Source organism: Sus scrofa, chromosome X (genome assembly GCF_054392235.1).
Source record: "Sus scrofa isolate SSC_HxYL_T2T_F1_AM1 chromosome X, Sscrofa_HxYL_maternal_Yorkshire_Landrace_v2.0, whole genome shotgun sequence".
In the NCBI taxonomy this organism is placed as follows: Eukaryota; Metazoa; Chordata; class Mammalia; order Artiodactyla; family Suidae; genus Sus; species Sus scrofa.
The window spans coordinates 101538254-101557596 of NC_139401.1; the positions used below are offsets into that span (position 1 = coordinate 101538254).

General features: G+C 39.9%; 1 protein-coding gene across 35 annotated transcripts in view; it reads right to left on the minus strand.

The window, feature by feature from the left end:
- Window positions 1-647: 647 nt before the first annotated feature.
- The window catches only part of DCX (doublecortin), a 327175-nt gene continuing 308479 nt past the window's right edge, over window positions 648-19343 (minus strand). For 16 of the 35 annotated variants that reach the window (XM_013986338.3, XM_013986335.3, XM_085008225.1 and 13 more), the window contains one exon: window positions 6544-9405. In XM_013986338.3, coding sequence (XP_013841792.1) covers window positions 9377-9405 — 29 coding nt within the window. In that variant the 3' untranslated portion in view covers window positions 6544-9376. Of the gene's footprint in view, window positions 9406-11074; window positions 11336-19343 lie in introns of those variants that run through there. The other 19 variants (XM_013986336.3, XM_013986332.3, XM_085008214.1 and 16 more) reach the window with 3 other exon arrangements.

Here is a 19343-nt window from a genome sequence, read left to right on the forward strand (position 1 = left end):
TTGCTTCTCCAAACACAGGTCAGGTGGGAGCTGCAGGGTTGACCCTCATTATGAGGTGGGTCAAACTCTTCCAGGATCTCAGCCTCCTCTTTCAGTGCCCTTTCCTCCCTCCCTCTCCATCAACTTCATCACATGCCCATGTACCTTGTTGTCTGTTAATAAAACCTTATCTGATGACACTTATGCCTGAGGGTGCATAAGAGATTTAGGTGTTCCCTCTTCCAGAGAGTAGCTGTGCCATCAACCTATGGAGGGAGAGGAGCTACACCGTCAAAGGAATTGCAGGCGGTGGGTAGAGGTATTTTCAAGGAACCCACATGGAGTCTTTCTTGGGCCTCGGAAGTCATAGTACTAGAAGTGACCACCTCTTCTGATGGCACAGACTGACCTTGGCCAAAGCATCATAAGCATAAAGTGGCCATTTGATTCCTGCTCAACTCTGGAAGGGAGTGCTGAGATCTTGCAAATGTGCCGTATTGTTGATTATGGCGTTTCCATCACACATGGATCCTCAGCTTCCTCATCTATAAAATTAAGGGGTTGGACAAAATAACGTCTACGTTTTTCTGCCAACTCGGACATTTTGTGGTTGTATGATCATTGGTTCGATGCTTTTAAAAAAAAAAAAGGAGAATGTCAGCCAGAAATATTGAAATCAAATTTTATTTTTGGAAAATGACATTACACACATCTTGCAAATGTACACATAAATGAGAATGAGATGAAGAGCAGAGCTTGAGAGCCAAAATGATTGCAAGAGCAGCTCCGTGGCTGCCCGGTATCGAACGCTGTGAATCCGCAGCGTTCACAGTTCACAACACGCTATACACATGGGGAACTTCTCTAGACTTTGAAGTCCTCTGACCAAAGAAAGCCCTCATCAAATTGTGAAGGGAGGAAGAGGGATATTAACAGGCACAGGAGATGAAAAGGGTCTGCTCCAGCTGGTTTACGTGGGCCTCACCAAACCTATCAGTCCAAGTGGGAACAGCAAACCAAAAAGGAGGCCGCCTTCTTGCTTTTGAATCACAGCCTAAGAGCAGGCGAGGCACTGCCTGGGAAGCCGACAGCAATACATATAAACCCATGTCCTTGTCTTTTCTGGCCATAACTATCCTAAAGGGGCAACTACAAATCCCTAAAATATCAGTTGTCTTGCTCTGTTTTTCTTTTCTTTTTTAAAAATAATTATCCATCATTGATCAAGCAGAGCCTTCTGCGGGCCCCTGAATATCTCAAAACTGTTGCAGGGCTAAGGGACATCTTTGTCCACTGATTTTCGATTAGGTGTGATCCTGAGAATGATTTAATTCTGCAAGGCCATCAAATAGCCCAAGAGGCGCCCAACCTGCCCCTGATTTTTATGCAAAGGGGAACTGAGTCTTTGATCACAATGCCATTCCTTGAGAAATGGTTAATAACTGCTAAGAGGCTGTTGAGAAATGCCTCCCCCCCTTTTTGGTTTGTTTGTTCTTTGCTGACTTTACTTGGCAAAAATTATTGGCCCCTAAATCAGTTATTTACAACTGCAAGACACCAGGGAGCAGGGGGAGGGAGAAGGCGAGGGAGGGAAGAGGGACCACAAGGAAGAATATATTCTTTTCAGAGGTTAGAATGAGTTATTTAAGAAATGTGATGTACAATACCATGCATTTACTCTCCAAAGCTAGTCACTAGCAAGCTAACGCCTCTAACACTACAACCACCAATTACAGCTGTTTTGCTACAGTTACTGAGTTCTAACTACAGCTATAGGGCAGAAAGGGTGGGCTGTTTCCATTTTAAACTTTCTCCCTTTGAAAATGGCCATAAAAGCGTTTTCTGTACAAGTTTAATGGCACCAAAAGGTGAGCGAAAACGTTTTAAAGAACTTACCACACATGAGAAATGCAAAATTCAATTAAAACATGCATTAGTTGTATACAAGTCATAAGGGATCATTGGCTTCAAGCTGCAATATATTACAGGACCATAGACTGGAGACATGTAGGTAAAACCTCTTGCTTGCTCAGATCCCTTTAAGAGAACTTACAAAGAAATGGCAATGGAAAGGGCATTCCATATGCTATTGCTAAGCAGTGACATTCCCAAGGGCTGTGCACCCTGATGAATAAATTAGCACCTGCAGGATAGCTTCTTTAGGTCTAGTATTACTCTTATATGGACCACGTGCACAGGATCATGAACAGTTGGTGTCAATAGGAAATGTTTAGCTGAATTTAGTAACAGAAGGAAAAGCACAAGTCAATTAAGTGAACGTTTCTTTTTATGGAGTTGCTAAATACACTGAACATTTAAAGCAACCCCAATTGCCTATCAGTTCAGCTTGAAAAAGTCAACACTCGGCAAGCCCCAAACATACTATAGAGGGCTTATGGTATAATGGTCAAACTTTAAAGAAACTGTCCCCCCACCCCACCCCCAGCTAAACCAAATGACAGGAGAAATTACCTCTGGTCTCTCCTTATATTATATTGCAGCTTTTAAAATTATGAGCAAATTAAACAAAATCAACCACTAGTATTTAGCTGATATGAATCCCTAGGTGGATCTTCCAGTTCAGCTGATTACTTCTCTGAGCACGTTTCACTGCTCCACAAGGTATTCTGTACAATACTTGGAAGGCGATGACCCAAAGATACGTGAGCAATAAGGAACCTGCTTGGGAGGATCTGCTTTGGGGAATTACAACTGAAAATGTGGAAGAAAGGGCCAGGATCGGATTGATCCCCACGAACACACTTCTGACTGGACTTGGGCAGGCTCAGGGCTTGCTGAGTCTGGAAACAACTCCTCATGACCAAGGCAAGGTCAAGGGGCTAAGAAGAGGCATAGGCCCAACACCTCAATAAGGAGGAAGGTAAAACATTAAAAGGGAGAGAAAAAAAGAGAGAGAGAGAGAGAGAAGGATTGCAGAGGACAGAGGAGAGAGGTTTGTACTGCAGAAAGAGAGAGGGATAAAACAGAGAGCAAATATGGTGAACTGGAGAGAGAAAGAAAAGACAAGAGATACAAGGGGAGGTAAGGAAGAGAGTGGCAGAAAGCCGTGGATTTCCTCGTTGTTAACCCCTGAACGAAAAGTTCCAATGCCTCCCAGTCTTTGCCTTAGTTCACAGGATGTCTGCTCTGACTTCTGTTGTGCCACTGATCTCTCCCAACTAGCCTGTCCTACTAATCAGGAAAAGAAGATGCCTTAATTCCCAATGAGAATTCTATACTCCCCTAGCTTCAGGTATCCAAGGTAAGACAAGACTGCTTCTGATTCCAGAAGATGGTGAAGCCTATGAGCTAAGGAATAAAAAGTTGGGCAGTTAGAAGGGGAGGTCCTAGAGCCTTGTCCTATGACAACAAGCATCTCACTGCCTAGGCCAGATGGGAGGCCTACATGGCTTCTTAACAGAAAGCAGGAAGCAACACCAGGAGGCTGGGTATAAAGACCACCCCAGGTCTTTTGGGGATGGAGACAAGCTTGGGGACCAGGGTGGGAGAGACAGAGGAGGAAGTCACCCTTTCCTGAAAAGATAGAAGGAGAAAATTCTCTAACCAGACATACTGAAAGACAGGATGATGGAGAAGGAGCTTCCTTGTCTCTGGAAAGAAAAAGTGGAAGGGCTAGAAGAATCTGCTAAGTCTGAGCCCACAGTAGCTTGCCCATTGGAGCCAGGGCTCTGTGGGTTTAGAAATGCATTGTCCTCCCTGAATATATATTTTGGCTGCTGTGTGGCAAGAACCTCCAGCCTTTTCCCTGCTAGGGAAGTGAGTTTTGCTAGCCAGAGGAAAAATAAAATCAGGAATTTATTTTTAAGAAGTGATTCATGTTGTCTTGGTCTATGATTACAGTGTTCAGGGCCAAGGCAATCCATTGAGTGCTCATGGCACTGGACTGGATCTGGGCCACCAAAAGTCAGAGAACCTGTTGGCATGGTGTACCTCCAGCCAAAAGGTACGCAAGAGGAATCGATGCAGTCTGCTTGCTCCAGGTGGTCACACCTGCAAGAAAATGGAAACCCCGGATGGAATCATAAAAGAGTGGATAAGGCAACATATGGGGTCCCCTTCTTAGGTGGAGGCAGGAGTGTGACAGCCTTGAACTTCCACACCTGGAGAGAGACCCAGGAAGCCCAGCAATGGCAAAGCTCCAGACAAGAGGTCCCGGATCACTTTTGGCATATCTATGGCTAGGCCTTTATCCTCTCTAGGTTCCTGGTTCCAAAATAGAGAATGCTAACCCCTCTTCAGTCCCAGATAAGCTTCAAAATGCCGACGGTTTACTTAGGAAGCCAGCCTAGGCCTAGAAGCCAAATCCTTTCATGCAGTAAAGGCAATATACGAGTGAGGCCTAGTCTTGGAGATCCAAGTGGCCCCATGTGGCCAAGGACAGGATCCAATGGCCTTTTTTTTCTTTTAAAGAAATTGCCAATGCTTTTTATTTCCATAGCAAACTGGACAGTGAAGGAAGTCGTTCAAACCCCATTGTCTCAGTGCCTCTGTCTGGGGAGGTCTCTTGGCATAGATGTGTTTGAGGTACACTGCTCTTTGGGAACATTCTCATCAGTGGGCTGGAGCTTGTTTTGGAGATATGGGCATGCTTGCTCCCTTGTCCAAGGGAGATGTATTTTTTTTTTAAATAAGCTCTTTAGAAACAAATCTGAGGGGGACTAGGGACAGGTCCATCCAAAGTACCAAAAGTTCTAAGAAGTAAACAGAGTGTTGGCCAAGGCAAGCACTGGACTGCTGGTCTGACTTGGGTTGGGTGATTCAGTGAAGGCTCTAGAGGCTCAGACCCCTTCTTCTTGCCTTCTTCAGATACAACACATCCCCTTGAAGGTTCCTTGGTTACTTCTGATTGAGGAGGAGAAGGAGGAGGGAGAGCGAATTTCCTGAGGAGTGGGGTAAGCCCAGAGGAGGTCTTTTGGAACTGAACTAATGAATACTGGTTCCCAGGAAGAAAACTTGTTGCCCTGTTTCTGCCCTGGAAGGGCCCCGGGAGCCGTGTACACAAGAAGACGGACATGGTGTGTACAGCACGTAGCTTACTATTTTAGTGCAAACTCAAGGAGCCAATGTTTAACATCAGGCAGGGAACATTTGAGTCACAAAGCCCCTTGCTTATACCTGGAAATTGTTCCCATTAGGGCGGGACGACTATGGACACATTGCGGATGAGGGCAACCACAGTAAGACCAGGTTATTTTCTCTAGCTAGTCTCACTCCCATATTTTAAAAGAAATCACTGCCAGCGGAATGGTAGGCACACTCGTTTAAAAACTACTGAAAAGTCATCTCAGAAAGTCTGGATGAACAAAGCTACTGTTTCCCTCCTTCCTTCCTTCCTTCCTTCTTTCCTTCCTTCCTTCCTTCCTTCCTTCCCTCCTTCCTTCCCTCCTTCTTCCCTGCCTCCCTGCCTTTCCCTGCTCTGGGAATAAGAAACCTTTCCTTCAGCCTACAAAGACCAACCAGCATGAGATGAGGTGAGCTGACAGGGGAAAGCAGTCTTCCCCATCCCATTCGGACAAGGTAGCAACACAGGGGGCTCTGCTCTGAGGGCGCCTCAAGGTGGGGCAGTGATCCCCTGTGTTGTATGGACAAGGTCAGTGACCCCCTTGTTCCAGTAGGTCCTCAGTGCCTCCATTTCTCTGGGGACATCTGCAGTCCATGTGAACGGGAACCATGTGAACAGAGGGAGAAAGAGCCGTATTAGGTTGCTCGGTGGATTTCCCGCTGACATCAGGGCAGCAGCATATGGCTCCAAGATGCAACATGACCCTGGGAAAGAATTCTCAGGAGCCTGGTGGAAGGCAATACAGTTCAGTGGGAAAAGGCTTTGGAATAAGAGCCAGGAGCTGTGGGTTCTAATCCCAGCCCTGCCCCTAGCCAGCTGTGTGACCTTGGGGAAATTACTTTACCTCTGCATCTCCGTTCCTGGCCTGAAAATGAGGAATGTGGAGTAGATGATATGATCTTAAGGTTCCTTCCAACTAGAAAACTCTATGATTCAATCTAGGCTAATACTAAAATCCGTAAGGACACAAAGCAGTCATGCTAATGGCTATCCTTTCCAAAACAGTGAAGAGAAAAGGAACTTTTCTCTCAATTTACCCCTAGTTAACACTACTTATGAAGTTGTTCAGCCCAGCCCCCATATATACATTTTCCCCTTCTTTGTCCCTATTTCTATTTCTGTAAGGGAGAAAAATCAGGAGGTAGGAACAAGCAACAGATGGATGGTGTGTGTGTGTGTGTGTGTGTCTCCGTGTGTGTGTGTCTCTCTCTCATGTGTGTGTGTGTGTGTGTGTGTGTGTGTGTGTGTGTGTGAAAGAGGGAGGGAAAATGGGGAGATTAACAGTAAAAACTTGCTGAATGGCTCGCGCATTGCTGACTATGTAGGAGGAACATAATGGGACTTTTGTGGTAAAACTGGATTGGGTAAGATTGGGAACGAAGGATGGGGCCGAAGGTGCTCAGTTTCAAACGAACTTATTATTATTATTTTTTTTGCCTTGAAAATGGGCCAATTTAAAATGTAATCATTAAAGGCTTGAATTTTGAACTATACCGAGTCCCTCTGAAGCGGGACTGTCCCTCTGAAGAAGAAACAGTTCCTTATAATCAATTTTTTTAAGAAGGTGGAAATCCTATTATCATTATAGAAGATTGTTGGTTGAAGGATCATTCTAAAAAAAATATGTCCACTGAATATTTTCCTGGTTTTTTGGGGATTTTTTTTTTTTTTTGTCTTTTTGCTTTTTTTTCTAGGGCTGCAGTGGTGGCATATGGAGGTTCCCAGGCTAAGGGTCTAATTGGAGCTGTAGCCGCAAGCCTATGCCAGAGCCACAGCAACGCAGGGTCCGCGCCACGTCTGTGACCTACACCACAGCTCACGGTGACGCCGGATCCTTAACCCACTGAAAGAGGCGAGGGAACGAACCTGCACCCTCGTGGTTCCTAGTCAGATTCATTAACCACTGCTCCATGACGGGAACTCCCACTGAGTATTTTCTAATGGTATATATTCCACAAGCAAGGAAATGCTCAGAGTGGTAGCATAGGGCCTAGACATAAGGAAATCTGAGTTCCTGCACTGGTCCTGGTCTTGATCAGCAGGTCATTTGGCTGCCTCAGCTTCAGTTTCATCTTAAATAGAAGGAATTAGACTAAATGAGATCTAGAGAAAGACAATGGGCGAAATCTCTGGGGATCTGGCCTGAAGTCTGTTTCTAGACTTCCTACTACTCTGTACATCCTTCATCCCAAGTACCACTTTTTCCCAATTAACTAAAAATTGATCTGGGAGGCACTAAGCAAATCTTGAGCTTCTAGGAAATAGGGGGACATAAAATGGACTTCTCAATGGTTTCTAATAGCCTACAAATAATGGAGAGGGGCAAAAGGAGCTTCTCACAATTTAGGGTTCTTCAATGACCAGTTTTACCAGGAATCAGTACTACCATCAACTAAACTTTCCTTGAACCAAAAAATGTTTCTTGTAGCTAAGCATCTCTGAAGCTTGTCTAGGGGCATCTGGTCTCCCCTTCCACCACTGAGTTTCCTCCTACACAGTACACATCAGCAATGCCAAGTTGCCACTGATCTATATTGGGGGTGTCCTGTAATATCTCCTAATTATGAAGCAGATGCACACACACACACATACACACACACACACACACACAAGTGCACGCACGCACGCATGCACACGCACACACACAGGGCAAGCTCATTCCAGTTAAAGTGGAAGAACAAATGCAAGTCATTCAATAGCCAAACAGAAGCTTGGCTGCGAATGTTGCACTGCTCCAACTATTTGAAAAATTACAAAGAAATAAGGACATCTTCATTTTATCTGCTAAAAGTAAACACGGAATTGGCATGCATGGCTTTCACTTAAATTTAGTTGTATTTGCCATTATGGGCTATGATTAGAGACAAAAAGCAGTGTTATAAACCTGTACCTCAAAGACTGAGAACTACTTCAAATCATCAGTCCTTAGCAAAGAGAAATCCTTTCTAGTGTTAAAGACAAGTGAAAGGACTCTGTGTCTTCAGTATGAAATATCAGGATTATAGATAAAAAAGAGCTGCTTAAAATATGCCATAACATTTCATTTAAAATATAATTAGAATGTCTGGTCCACACTGAAATTATTAATGTAAGCATAGCTGTTAAAAAGTTATCAAAAGTCTGATTCTATTGAATTGGCCTCTGCTATTCATTTTGATTTTTCTGGAGGTTTCTGTTTGGCAGTGACAGCATGATTTCTAAACTACGTTATTCTTCTGCATTTTTTTTGGTAAATTTTCTGCATGTGTTTTTTAGACAAAAGAAAAGTCACCAGTTTATAAAAAAGGAGCCTGAAGAGTATGCTCCTGAAATACAGACACGAGGTTTTATAAAAAGGATATTGGTTTCTTGCTATAAAAAGCGACCGAAAGGTGTCAGACCTGAAAACAAATTCTCACAGTGTTTTCAGTGTTGGCTGTTTACAAGGCATTCAATAGAACAGAGATAGATGGATACCGTACAGTTTGTGTCGTAACTCGCTATGTGAGACAGCCTCCTAGAGGAATTAGGCATATGAAAAGTCCCTCACCTCCAGCTCTTATTAATTGCTTATTGATTCTAAATTGCCCCAGTGGAGATGCTGACAAGGAATTCACTGTGCTTTATAAACACTACTGAAATGTCTACAGTGTTTTCCAATTTTGCCCAGGCTCTTTCAGTTAGCCCTGCACCGAGGTCCTAAGCATCTGGTGTCAGAATGACAAGTTGCTGGTGTTTCTCCCCCTTGACAGCCAGAATTGGTGCTAGACAACAAACTGGGGGCTCAATCAGGAGTGAAGAGCCAGGCTGGGGAGATGCCTTGCCATCCTCTCAGCATCCTCCAGCATTCTTGAGATGGGGAGGCAAGGGACACTTGTGTTTGTCACTTTTGGATTTGCCAATGAGTTTTTTTTTCCACACACGTATCTTAAGTGCTATGTATAGAAACAACCCTCTACAGAAGGAAGACTGTCGAGAGCAAAGCGAGGTGGGAAAAATAAAGCAGGTGCCTAAGCATTCAATAGAAAGGTCATGGACTAGCATAGTTTGCATCCCTGGAAAAGTTACCCCAAAGGATGGTTATCAATCTATCTCTTCTAATTGGTAACTGTGGATCAGTGGCCCAGAGGAGATATCACAGGAAAATAAACCCAACCTATTACAGTGTGTTTTAAAAAATAACAACAACAACAACAACAAAATAAAAACTTGAAAGCACCAATAGCCCTGTTGGACACTTGAGCAGAAGTACCCTATTGTAATGGTAAGCTTGGATTTGTACTCTGGACTCTGAACACTATCCTCCTTCACATGGAATCTCCAAGTGAGTCTGAGTCATCCAAGGACAGAGGCAGGTACAGGTCCTGTAAGAAAATAAGGGATAAAGTTAACTCTCCTTTTCTTTTCTTTCTTTTCTTTTTTTTTTTTTTTTTTTTTTTGTGTGTGTGTGTATGTATGTCTTTTCTAGGGCCGCTCCCGCAGCATATGGAGGTTCCCAGACTAGGGGTCTAATGGGGGCTGTAGCCGCCGGCCTACACCACAGCCCCAGCAACACCAGATCTGCATCTTCGACCTACACCACAGCTCACGGCAACGCCGGATCCTTAACCCACTGAGCGAGGCCAGGGACGGAACCCGCCACCTCATGGTTCCTAGTCGGATTGGCTAACCACTGAGCTACAATGGGAACTCCCTACTCTCTTTACATCTTGGGTTCTGAAATGGGCAAGACTATATGATTGCTATTTTTTAACTTTTAAACTAATATTTTCTCTAATTTTTATTTTGAAATAATGATACACTCACAGGAAGTTGAAGTACATGGTGAAATGTACCCTTCCTTCAGCTTCCCCCAATGGTAACATCTTAGTTTTTCCAACACTTGTGTGTGTGTGAGTGTGTAGTACAGTCCTATGCAATTTTAACCATATGTCTATATTTGTGTGACCATCATCACTGTCACGTTACAGAACTATAGGCTCACCAAAGGGCTCCCTCGTGCTCCCCCTTTGTAGTTACACCCACCCCTCCCCCATTCCCTAGGCCTTGACAACCAATGTTCTGTTTCCCACCTCTACAGTTTTGTCATTTCAGGAATGTTGTATAAATGGAAGCATACAGTATGCAATCACCTTTTGTGATTGCCCTTTCCCATCAGCATACTTCCCTGGAGATCCACCATGTTGTTGCCTATATCAGTAGTTCACTCCTTCATATTGCTGAGCAACATTCCATAGCGTGGTTGTACCCCAGTTTAACCATTCATTGCGTGAAGGGCAGGTGGGATTATTTCAGTTTTAGGCTATTACAAATAATGCAGTTAGAAACATCCACGTACAGGTTTCGGTATGAACAGAGTTGTCATTTCTCTGGGATAAACGCTCAAGAGTATAACTTCTAAGTTGTATATTAATGGCATGTTTAGTTTTATAAGGATGGCCATATTGTTTTCCAGAATGACTGTGTCATTTACATTCACACCAGAGAATTATTAGTGATCCAGTTTCTTTATATCCTCACCAGTATTTGGTGTTTTCGCTACTTTCAATTTTAGTCAGTCTTGTTGGTTTGTAGTGATATCCCATTGCGGTTTTAATTTGTATTTCCTTGATGACTAATGACATTAAACATCTTTTCACATGCATAGTTGACATCCATAATTTCTCTCACGTTCAATTGAAGAAGATTCCTCAGTAATATTCCTTCATGTTTTTTGTCCATTTTCTAATTGGATTTTTCTTATTGTTGAGTTTTAACAGTTATTTTTACATTCTATAAATGGTATTGCTTAGATATGTGACTTGCAGTCTGTAGCTTGTCTTTTCATAACCTTTGCATGGTCTTTGACAGAGCAAAAGTTTTTAATTTTGATGAGGTCCAATTTATCCAGTATATCATTTTTTTTTCTTTTACAGATTGCATTTTTGTTGTCAAATCTAAGAACTCCTGACCTAGCCAAAGATCAGAAGATTATCTCCTATGTTTCCTTTCTTAAATGTTTTACATTTACACCTGCAATCCATTTTTGAGTTATTTTTATGTACGATACGAAGATTAGGTTAGGGGTCTTTTTTTTTTTTTTTTTTTTTTGCCTAGGGATATCCAATTGCTCCAGCACCATTTTTTGAAAAAGCTGTCTTTCTTCAATAGACGGACTTTTGTACCTTTATCAAAAAATCAGTTGTGGGAGTTCCCATTGTGGCACAATGGAAATGAATCCAACGAGGAACCATGAGGTTGCGGGTCTGATCCCTGGCCTCACCCAGTGGGCTAAGGATCTGGCATTGCTGTGAGCTGTGGTGTAGGTCGCAGATGTGGCTCAGATCTGGCGTTGCTGTGGCTGTAGCATAGGCCAGTGGCTACATCTCCAATTTGACCCCTAGCCTGGGAGCCTCCATATGCCATGAGAGTATGGCCCTAAAAAGCAAAAATAAATAAATAAATAAATAAAATAAAAAAATAAGTTGTGGATATACATATGTGGGTTCATTTCAGGCTCCCAGACTGCTGCCAGGCCCTGAATAAATAGCTAACCCAGAAACTGTACCCCATTATCTAATTCCAATTTATTTCCTGATGCTTCCATATTCCACCAGGAATTAGGATTAATGCGTCCAATACTGCCCCAAGCCTTGTCTATGTCGGGAGGAGATGAGATGGTATGGCATTGGTTTTTTCCCACTGTTCCCACAGCTCTATTTGGAGATCCTTATGATTACTCTTGGATTTACTTCACCCATTGTCTAAATAAGTACTTTTCAAATATCTCTCTCAATTTCTCTCTTGCTTCTCTTTAAAATTCTCCATTCAGGAGGTACCTTAGAAATCTATACATAGAACTACCATATGACCCAGCAGTCCCACTCTTGGGCATACATCCAGACAAAACTTTCCCTAAAAAAGACACATGCACCCGCATGTTCATTGCAGCACTATCCACAATAGCCAAGACATGGAAACAACCCAAATGTCCATAAACAGATGATTGGATTAGGAATACGTGGTATATATACACAATGGAATACTACTCAACCATAAAAAAGACAGACATAATGCCATTTGCAGCAACATGGATGGAACTAGAGACTCTCATACTGAGTGAAATAAGTCAGAAAGAGAAAGACAAACACCATATGATTTCACTTATAACTGGAATCTAATACACAGTACAAATGAATATTTCCACAGAAAAGAAAATCATAGACTTGGAGAATAGACTTGTGGCTGCCTGGGGGGAGAGGGAGGGAGTGGGAAGGATCAGGAGCTTGGGGTTAGCGGATGCAATCTATTGCTCTTGGAATGGATTTACAATGAGATCCTGCTGTGTAGCATTGAGAACTACGTCTAGATACTTACATCGCAACACAACAATGGGAGGAAAAAGTATGTATACACGTATGTATAACTTGGTCCCCATGCTGTACAGTGGAAAAATAAATAAATTTAAAAAAAATTCTCCATTCGCTTGGAAGCCAAATACATGAAATAAAGAAAAAAAAAAAAAGTGCAGCTGTTTTGAATGAACCAGACATGGGGGAGGCAGAATCTCACTCATCTGCAAATGAAGCAGAGTTTGAAATCACTGTTTTCATTCACATTATCAGCAAGACACTAAAGGAAACTGGAAAACTTAGGGTCAAATCTGTGGATATTTAAGAGACTCTCTTTAGAATCATGGAAACAGAGAACTTCAGTAGAGGATTGTCCATGAAAATTAGAGAATGCAGCTTCTCCCTGAAGTAGAGCTCGAAGTGAAAATGAGGAAGGAGCAGGAACTATGTTAGGCCATTTAGAATGGAAAGAAGAGCAACATATATTCAGAAACCCGAGGTTTTAGTCCTGGTTAAGTGGTACTGGCACATTGCACGAGTCTTTGAGTCTTGGTTTTCTCATCAAGAAAATGCAGAATGTACAATCTATAAGGTCTACCAGCTCTGAGGATGCTCAAAGAAAGACTGAATCATTAAAAACCACAACAAAGTAACTATAGCAAATAGACTCACTTCTCACCAACCTACCATCCCTACACTGTAAATCAGGCATTGGCAAACTTTCTGTAAGGAGCTACACAGTAAATATTTTAGGTTCCCTTTGATGGACACATATTTTCTTTGTTACACAGTTTATTTATTTGGGTTTTGTTTCTTTTACAATCCTTTAAAAATGTAAGAAACATTTTTCAATCTTTATTTTTAAAATTTTTATTATAGATGATTTATAATGTTGTATTACTTTCAGGTGTCGAGTAAAGTGACTCAGTTATACATATACCCATTCTTTTTTCCCATATAGGTTATTAGAGAACATTGAGTAGACCTCTCTATGCCATAACAGTAGGCCCTTGTTAGTTATCTATTGTATACATAGTAGTGGATATGTGTTAATCCCATCCTCCCAATTTATCCCTTGCCCCCACAGTTTCCCCATTGGTAACCATAAGTTTAATTTCGAAATCCATGAGTTTAAGGAAACATTTTTTTTTTTTTACATTGGGTGGCTGTCCAAAACAACCAGGCCATACACAGGATTTGGAACTGTAACTCTATACAACCAAACAAAATTTCTTAGAAAACTGATTTGAAAAGAGATCAGTAACTTAAAATAAGCACATGTAATTACAGACTCATGGTAACAGCAAAACAAAAGTTTATAATAGATATACACACAAAAAAGAAAAAGGAAACCAAACATAACACTAAAGATAGTCATTGAATCATGAGAAGAAAACGAAAGGAGGAAAACAGACCTACAAAAACAAATCCAAAACAATTATCAAAATGGCAATAAGAACATACCTATCAATCATCACCTTACATGTAAATGGACTAAATGTTCCAACCAAAAGATATAGACTGGCTGAATGGATACAAAATGAGATCTGTATATTTGCTATCTACAAGAGAGTCCCTTCAGATCTACAGACACATACAGACTGAAATTGAGGGAATAGAAAAAGGTATTCAAGCAAATGTAAATCAAGAGTTACAATACTTATATCAGACAAAATAGACTTTAAAATAAAAAGATCAAGAAAGATACAACACGATGATCAAAGGATCAATCCAAGAAGAAGATATTAATATATCTGTACTCAACATAGGAGCACCTCAATTTATAAGGCAAATGTTAACAGACATAAAAGGAGAAGTTGACAGTACACAACAATGGTGGGGGACTTTAACACTCCACTTATATCAATGGGCAGATCATCCAGACAGAAAATTAATAAGGCAACAGTGGTCTCAAATGATACATTAGATCAGATGGACTTCATTAATATTGATAGAACATTCCATCCCAAAGCAGCAGAACACACATTCTTTTCAAGTGCACATGGAACATTCTCCAGGATAGAACTCATCTTGGGCGAAAAAGCAAGACTCAGGATAATTAAGAAAACTGAAATCAAATCAAGCATCCTTTCTGACCACAATGCTATGAGGCCAGAAATCAACTGTAAGAAAAAAAATTTCAAAAACCCCTCAAAAACTAGTGGAGGCTAAACAATACGCCACTAGAGAACCAAGGAACAACTGAAGAAGTCAGAGGAAATTAAAAAATACCTAGAAACAAATGAAAATGAAAACATGATGACCCAAAACCTATAGATGCAGCAAAAGCATTCTAAGAGGGAAGATTAGAGTGATACAAGAAAAATATCAAATAAACAACCTAACCTTATGCCTAAAATAACTAAAGAAATAAGAACAAACAAAATCCAAAGGTTGTAGATGGACAGAAATAAAAGATCAGAGCAGAAATAAATGAAATAGAGACTAAAAAATAACAGAAAAATCAATGAAACTAAACCTGGTTCTTTGAAAAGATAAACAAAATTGATAAAACTTTAGTCAGATTCATCAAGATAAAAAGAGAGAGGGCCCAAATCAATAAAATCAGAAAAGAAAAAGAAGTTACAACCTACACTGCAGAAATACAAAGGATCATAAGAGACTACTATGAGTAACTATACATTGATGAAATGGACTACCTAGAAGAAATGGACAAATTGTTAGAAAGGTACAATCCCCCAAGACTGAACCAAGAAGAAATGGAAAATATGAACAGACCGATTACCAGTACTGAAATTGAATCAGTAATTTAAAAACTCCCAACAAGCAAAAGTCCAAGACCAGAAGGCTTCACAGGTGAATTCTATCAAACATTTAGAGAAGAATTAACACTTATCCTTCTGAAACTATTTCAAAAAATTTCAGAGGAAGGAACACTTACAAACTCATTTTATGAGTCCACCATCACCCTGATACCAAAACCAGATGAAGGAATCACAAAAAAAAAAAGAAAATTACAGGTCAATATCACTGATGAACATAGATGCAAAAATCCTCAACAAAATATTAGCATGCTGACTCTAACAATACTTTAAAAGGATCATACACCATGATCAAATGGGATTTATTTCAGGGATGCAAAAATTTTTCAATATCTGCATATCAGTGTGATACACCACATTAACAAAATGAAGAATAAAAACCATGTGATCATATCAATAGATGCAGGCAAAGTTTTTGATAAAATCCAACACCCCTTTACGATAAAAACTCTCTAGGAAGTGGGCATAGAAGGAACCTACCTCAACATGATGAAGACCATATATGACAAACCCATAGCTAACATCATACTCAATGGTGAAAAGCTGAAAGCCTTTCCTCCAAGATCAGGATCAAGACAAGGATGTCCTCTCTCATCACTTTTATTCAACATACTTTTGGAAATCCTTGCCACAGCAGAGAAGAAAAAGTAATAAAAGGGAACCAAGTTGGAAAAGAAGAGGTAAAACTGTCACTCTTTGCAGATGACATGATATCATACATAGAAAATCCTAAAGATGCTGCCAGAAAACTATTAGATCTCATTAATGAATTTGGTAAAGTTACAGGATATGAAATTAATACCCAGAAATCTATTGCAAATCTATACACTAAACATGAAAGATAAAAATGGAAATTAAGGAAACAATCCCATTTACCCTCACATCAAAAAGAATAAAATTCCTAAGGAATAAATTTACCTAAGGAAGCAAAAGATCTGTACTATGAAAACTATGACATTGATGAAAGAAATTAAAGATGATACAGACAGATGAAAAGATATACTGTGTTCTTGGATTGGAAGAATAAATATTGCAAAAATGGCCATACTACCTAAGGCAATCTACAGATTCATTGCAATCCCTATCAAATTACCAACGGCATTTTTTGCAGAAGTAGTACAAAAAAATTTTAATATGTATGGAAACGCAAAAGACCCTAAGTAGCCAAAGCAATCTTGAGAAAGAAGAACAGAGCCGGAGGAATCCAGGCCCCTGACTTCAGACTATACTACAAAGCTACAGTCAATATATATTAATACAATGGAATATTACTCAGCCATAAAAGGAATGAAATAATGCCATTTGCAGCAACATGGATGAACCTAGAGATTATCATGCTAAGTGAAGTAAGTCAGACAAAGACAAATATAGGATTTCACTTATATGCGGAATATAAAAAATGATACAAATGAACTTATTTACAAAACAGAAATAAACTCACATAGAAATAAACTTATTGTTACCAAAGGGGAGAGGGAAGGGTTGGGAGATAAATTAGGAATTTGGGATTAACATATACACACTACTATATATAAAACAGGTAAACCAGAAATAGCTACTGTAAAACACAGGGAACTATATTTAAAATCTTGTAATAACCTATAATGGAAAAGAATCTGGAAAAGAATATATATATATATCTGAATCACTTTGCTGTATACTTGAAAGTAACACATTGTAAATTAACTATACTTCAGTAAATAATCAAATAAATTTTAAAAAGTAGTTTTTGTTAAGATGTTAATTGTAATCCCTAGGGCAACCACTAAGAAAATAAATCAAAATAAAATTAGTAAAAATACTAAAATGGTACACTAGAAAAATATCTATTTTAGGCAAAAAAGGCAGAAGTCCAGGCATCAAGGGACGAAAAAGACACAACATACAGAAAACATCAAATGGTAGATCTAATTCCTACCTTACCAATAATTACATTAAACATAAGTAGATTAAGTACTCAAATGAAAAGGCAAAGATTGGCAAAGTGGATTTTTTAAAAAAAATACATGAATCAGCAATATGCAGTTTAGAAGAGACATAATTTAGATTCAGAGATGCAAATAGGTTTAAAGTAAAAGTATGAAAAAGATTTACCATGCAGTTAGCAACCAAAAAAGAGAGATGGCATGGCTATACTAATATCAGAAAAATTAGACTTTAAGACAAAACTTGTTACTAGATACAAAGAGAGATTTTATAATGATAAAATATTATATATATGTATATACATATATGCCTTGACAACAGAGCACCAAAAATACATGACGCAAGAAATGATTAAATTGAAGAGAGGAATAAACAATTGAACCATAATAGTTGATAACTTCAATTCCCCACCTTCTGTAATGGATAGAATAGGCAGAAGACCAAGCAGGAAAGAGAATGTCAGACACAAAAATAATTACACATCTAATCTACTGCATCCAACAATAGCAGAATAAATATTCTTCTCAAGGTCCTATGTTATGCTCTGCATGACAGTTCATATGTTAGGCCATAACATTAGTCTCAATAAATCTAAAAGTACTGAAATCATACAAAGTACATTCTTTAACTACAGTAGAATTAAATTAGAAAGCAATAACCTAAAGATATTTGGGAAATTCACAAACATGTGGAAATCAAACAACATACTGCTAAATAGTCAATGAGTTAAAGAAGAAAATCACCACGGAAATTAGAAAATACTTTGAGATAAAGGAAAATGAAATAACAATATACCAAAAGTTATGGGATGCAGCTAAAGCAGTACTTAGAGGAAAATTTATATGAAATGTTCAGACTATGTAAACTCATAGAAACAGAGAGTAGATTAGTAGTTGCCAGGGGGTGGGGTGGACAGGGAAGGGGCTGTGACTACTAATGGGCAGAGGATTTCTTTTAAAGGTGTTGAATACCTTCTTGCACATCTTTGTGATTATTCTAAAAACCACTAAACTGTACTCTCTGAAAAGGTGAATTTTATTTCAATAAGATGTTATTTTTAAAAACAGTACCTTTGAAAATCCTTTATATTGACAACTGAATACTGTTTATAATGATTCCTGAGCTGGTAACCCTACACAGCAATATGCCTGTATCAGTGTATAGTGTACACAGTAATAGTATGTAATGATGTGCACAAATGTAAGAGATAGTTTTGTAGTAGTTTTATGACTAGATCATGACCATTGATGAATTCCGTAAGTTCAATTTACACATAATGCAAATCCACTGTAGTAGAAAGAGCACAGGATTAAGAGTCAGGAGACACAGGTCCTAAACCTAACTTCCCCTTTCAGGGTTTTTGCTTCTATATCTGAAAATTGAGGAAGATGTAGACTATAATATCTTTAAGGTTCCTTCTAGCTCTAAAATTCTATTAAAGATAACTTGGATCATTGCATTTTGTTCTTTCTCCTTACACCAAAGCAAAGGAAAGAAGGCAGGCATTGCCCAGTCAGTGAATTCCCTGGGCATTTTTCAAGCAGCACACAAGGCCCTTTTCATTACCGAAGCTACTTTGAGTCTAACCACAGCAAACCATTGGCCTTCAGGATTCACCCTTGGTCCTTTTTTTTTTTTTTTTCTTTTTATGGCAGCACCTGCAGCATATGGAAGTTCCTGGACTAGGGGTCGAAAATTGCAGCTGGATCTCAGTTGCTGGCCTATGCGACAGCCCCAGGAATGTAGGATCCGAGCAGCATCCGCAACCTGCACCACAGCTTGTCACAACACCGGATCCCTAATCCACTGAGAGAGGCCAGGGATCAAACCTGCATCCTCATGGACACTATGTTGGGTCCTTAACCTGCTAAGCCACAGTGGGAGCTCCCACTCTGGTCTTAGTCATTCGTGTAACAGACCCTTCAGTGCAATTCATTGGTTAGTGGAGATAATTATCAGAGAAGACTGTTATCTCAGAGGAAGAGGGGACAGGCCTAGGGATAGAAGTGGGAGGAGACTTCACTTGCAGCTGCTTTGACTTGGAATGGGTTGGATGAGACACAGGCTAAGGAGAGAATCCAGAGAACTAGGCCCCTAGGTATGAACTTCTGTACGTCTGCCCTCCATTAACTTAGTATTCAAAAGCTATTTTCTTGTATGGGTACCACAATGTTCAGGAAAAGGAATTCTCTCAACATTCTGTTTTTGTTGATTGATATGTAGAAATACAGAAACACACATATTGCTTAACAATACAAATAA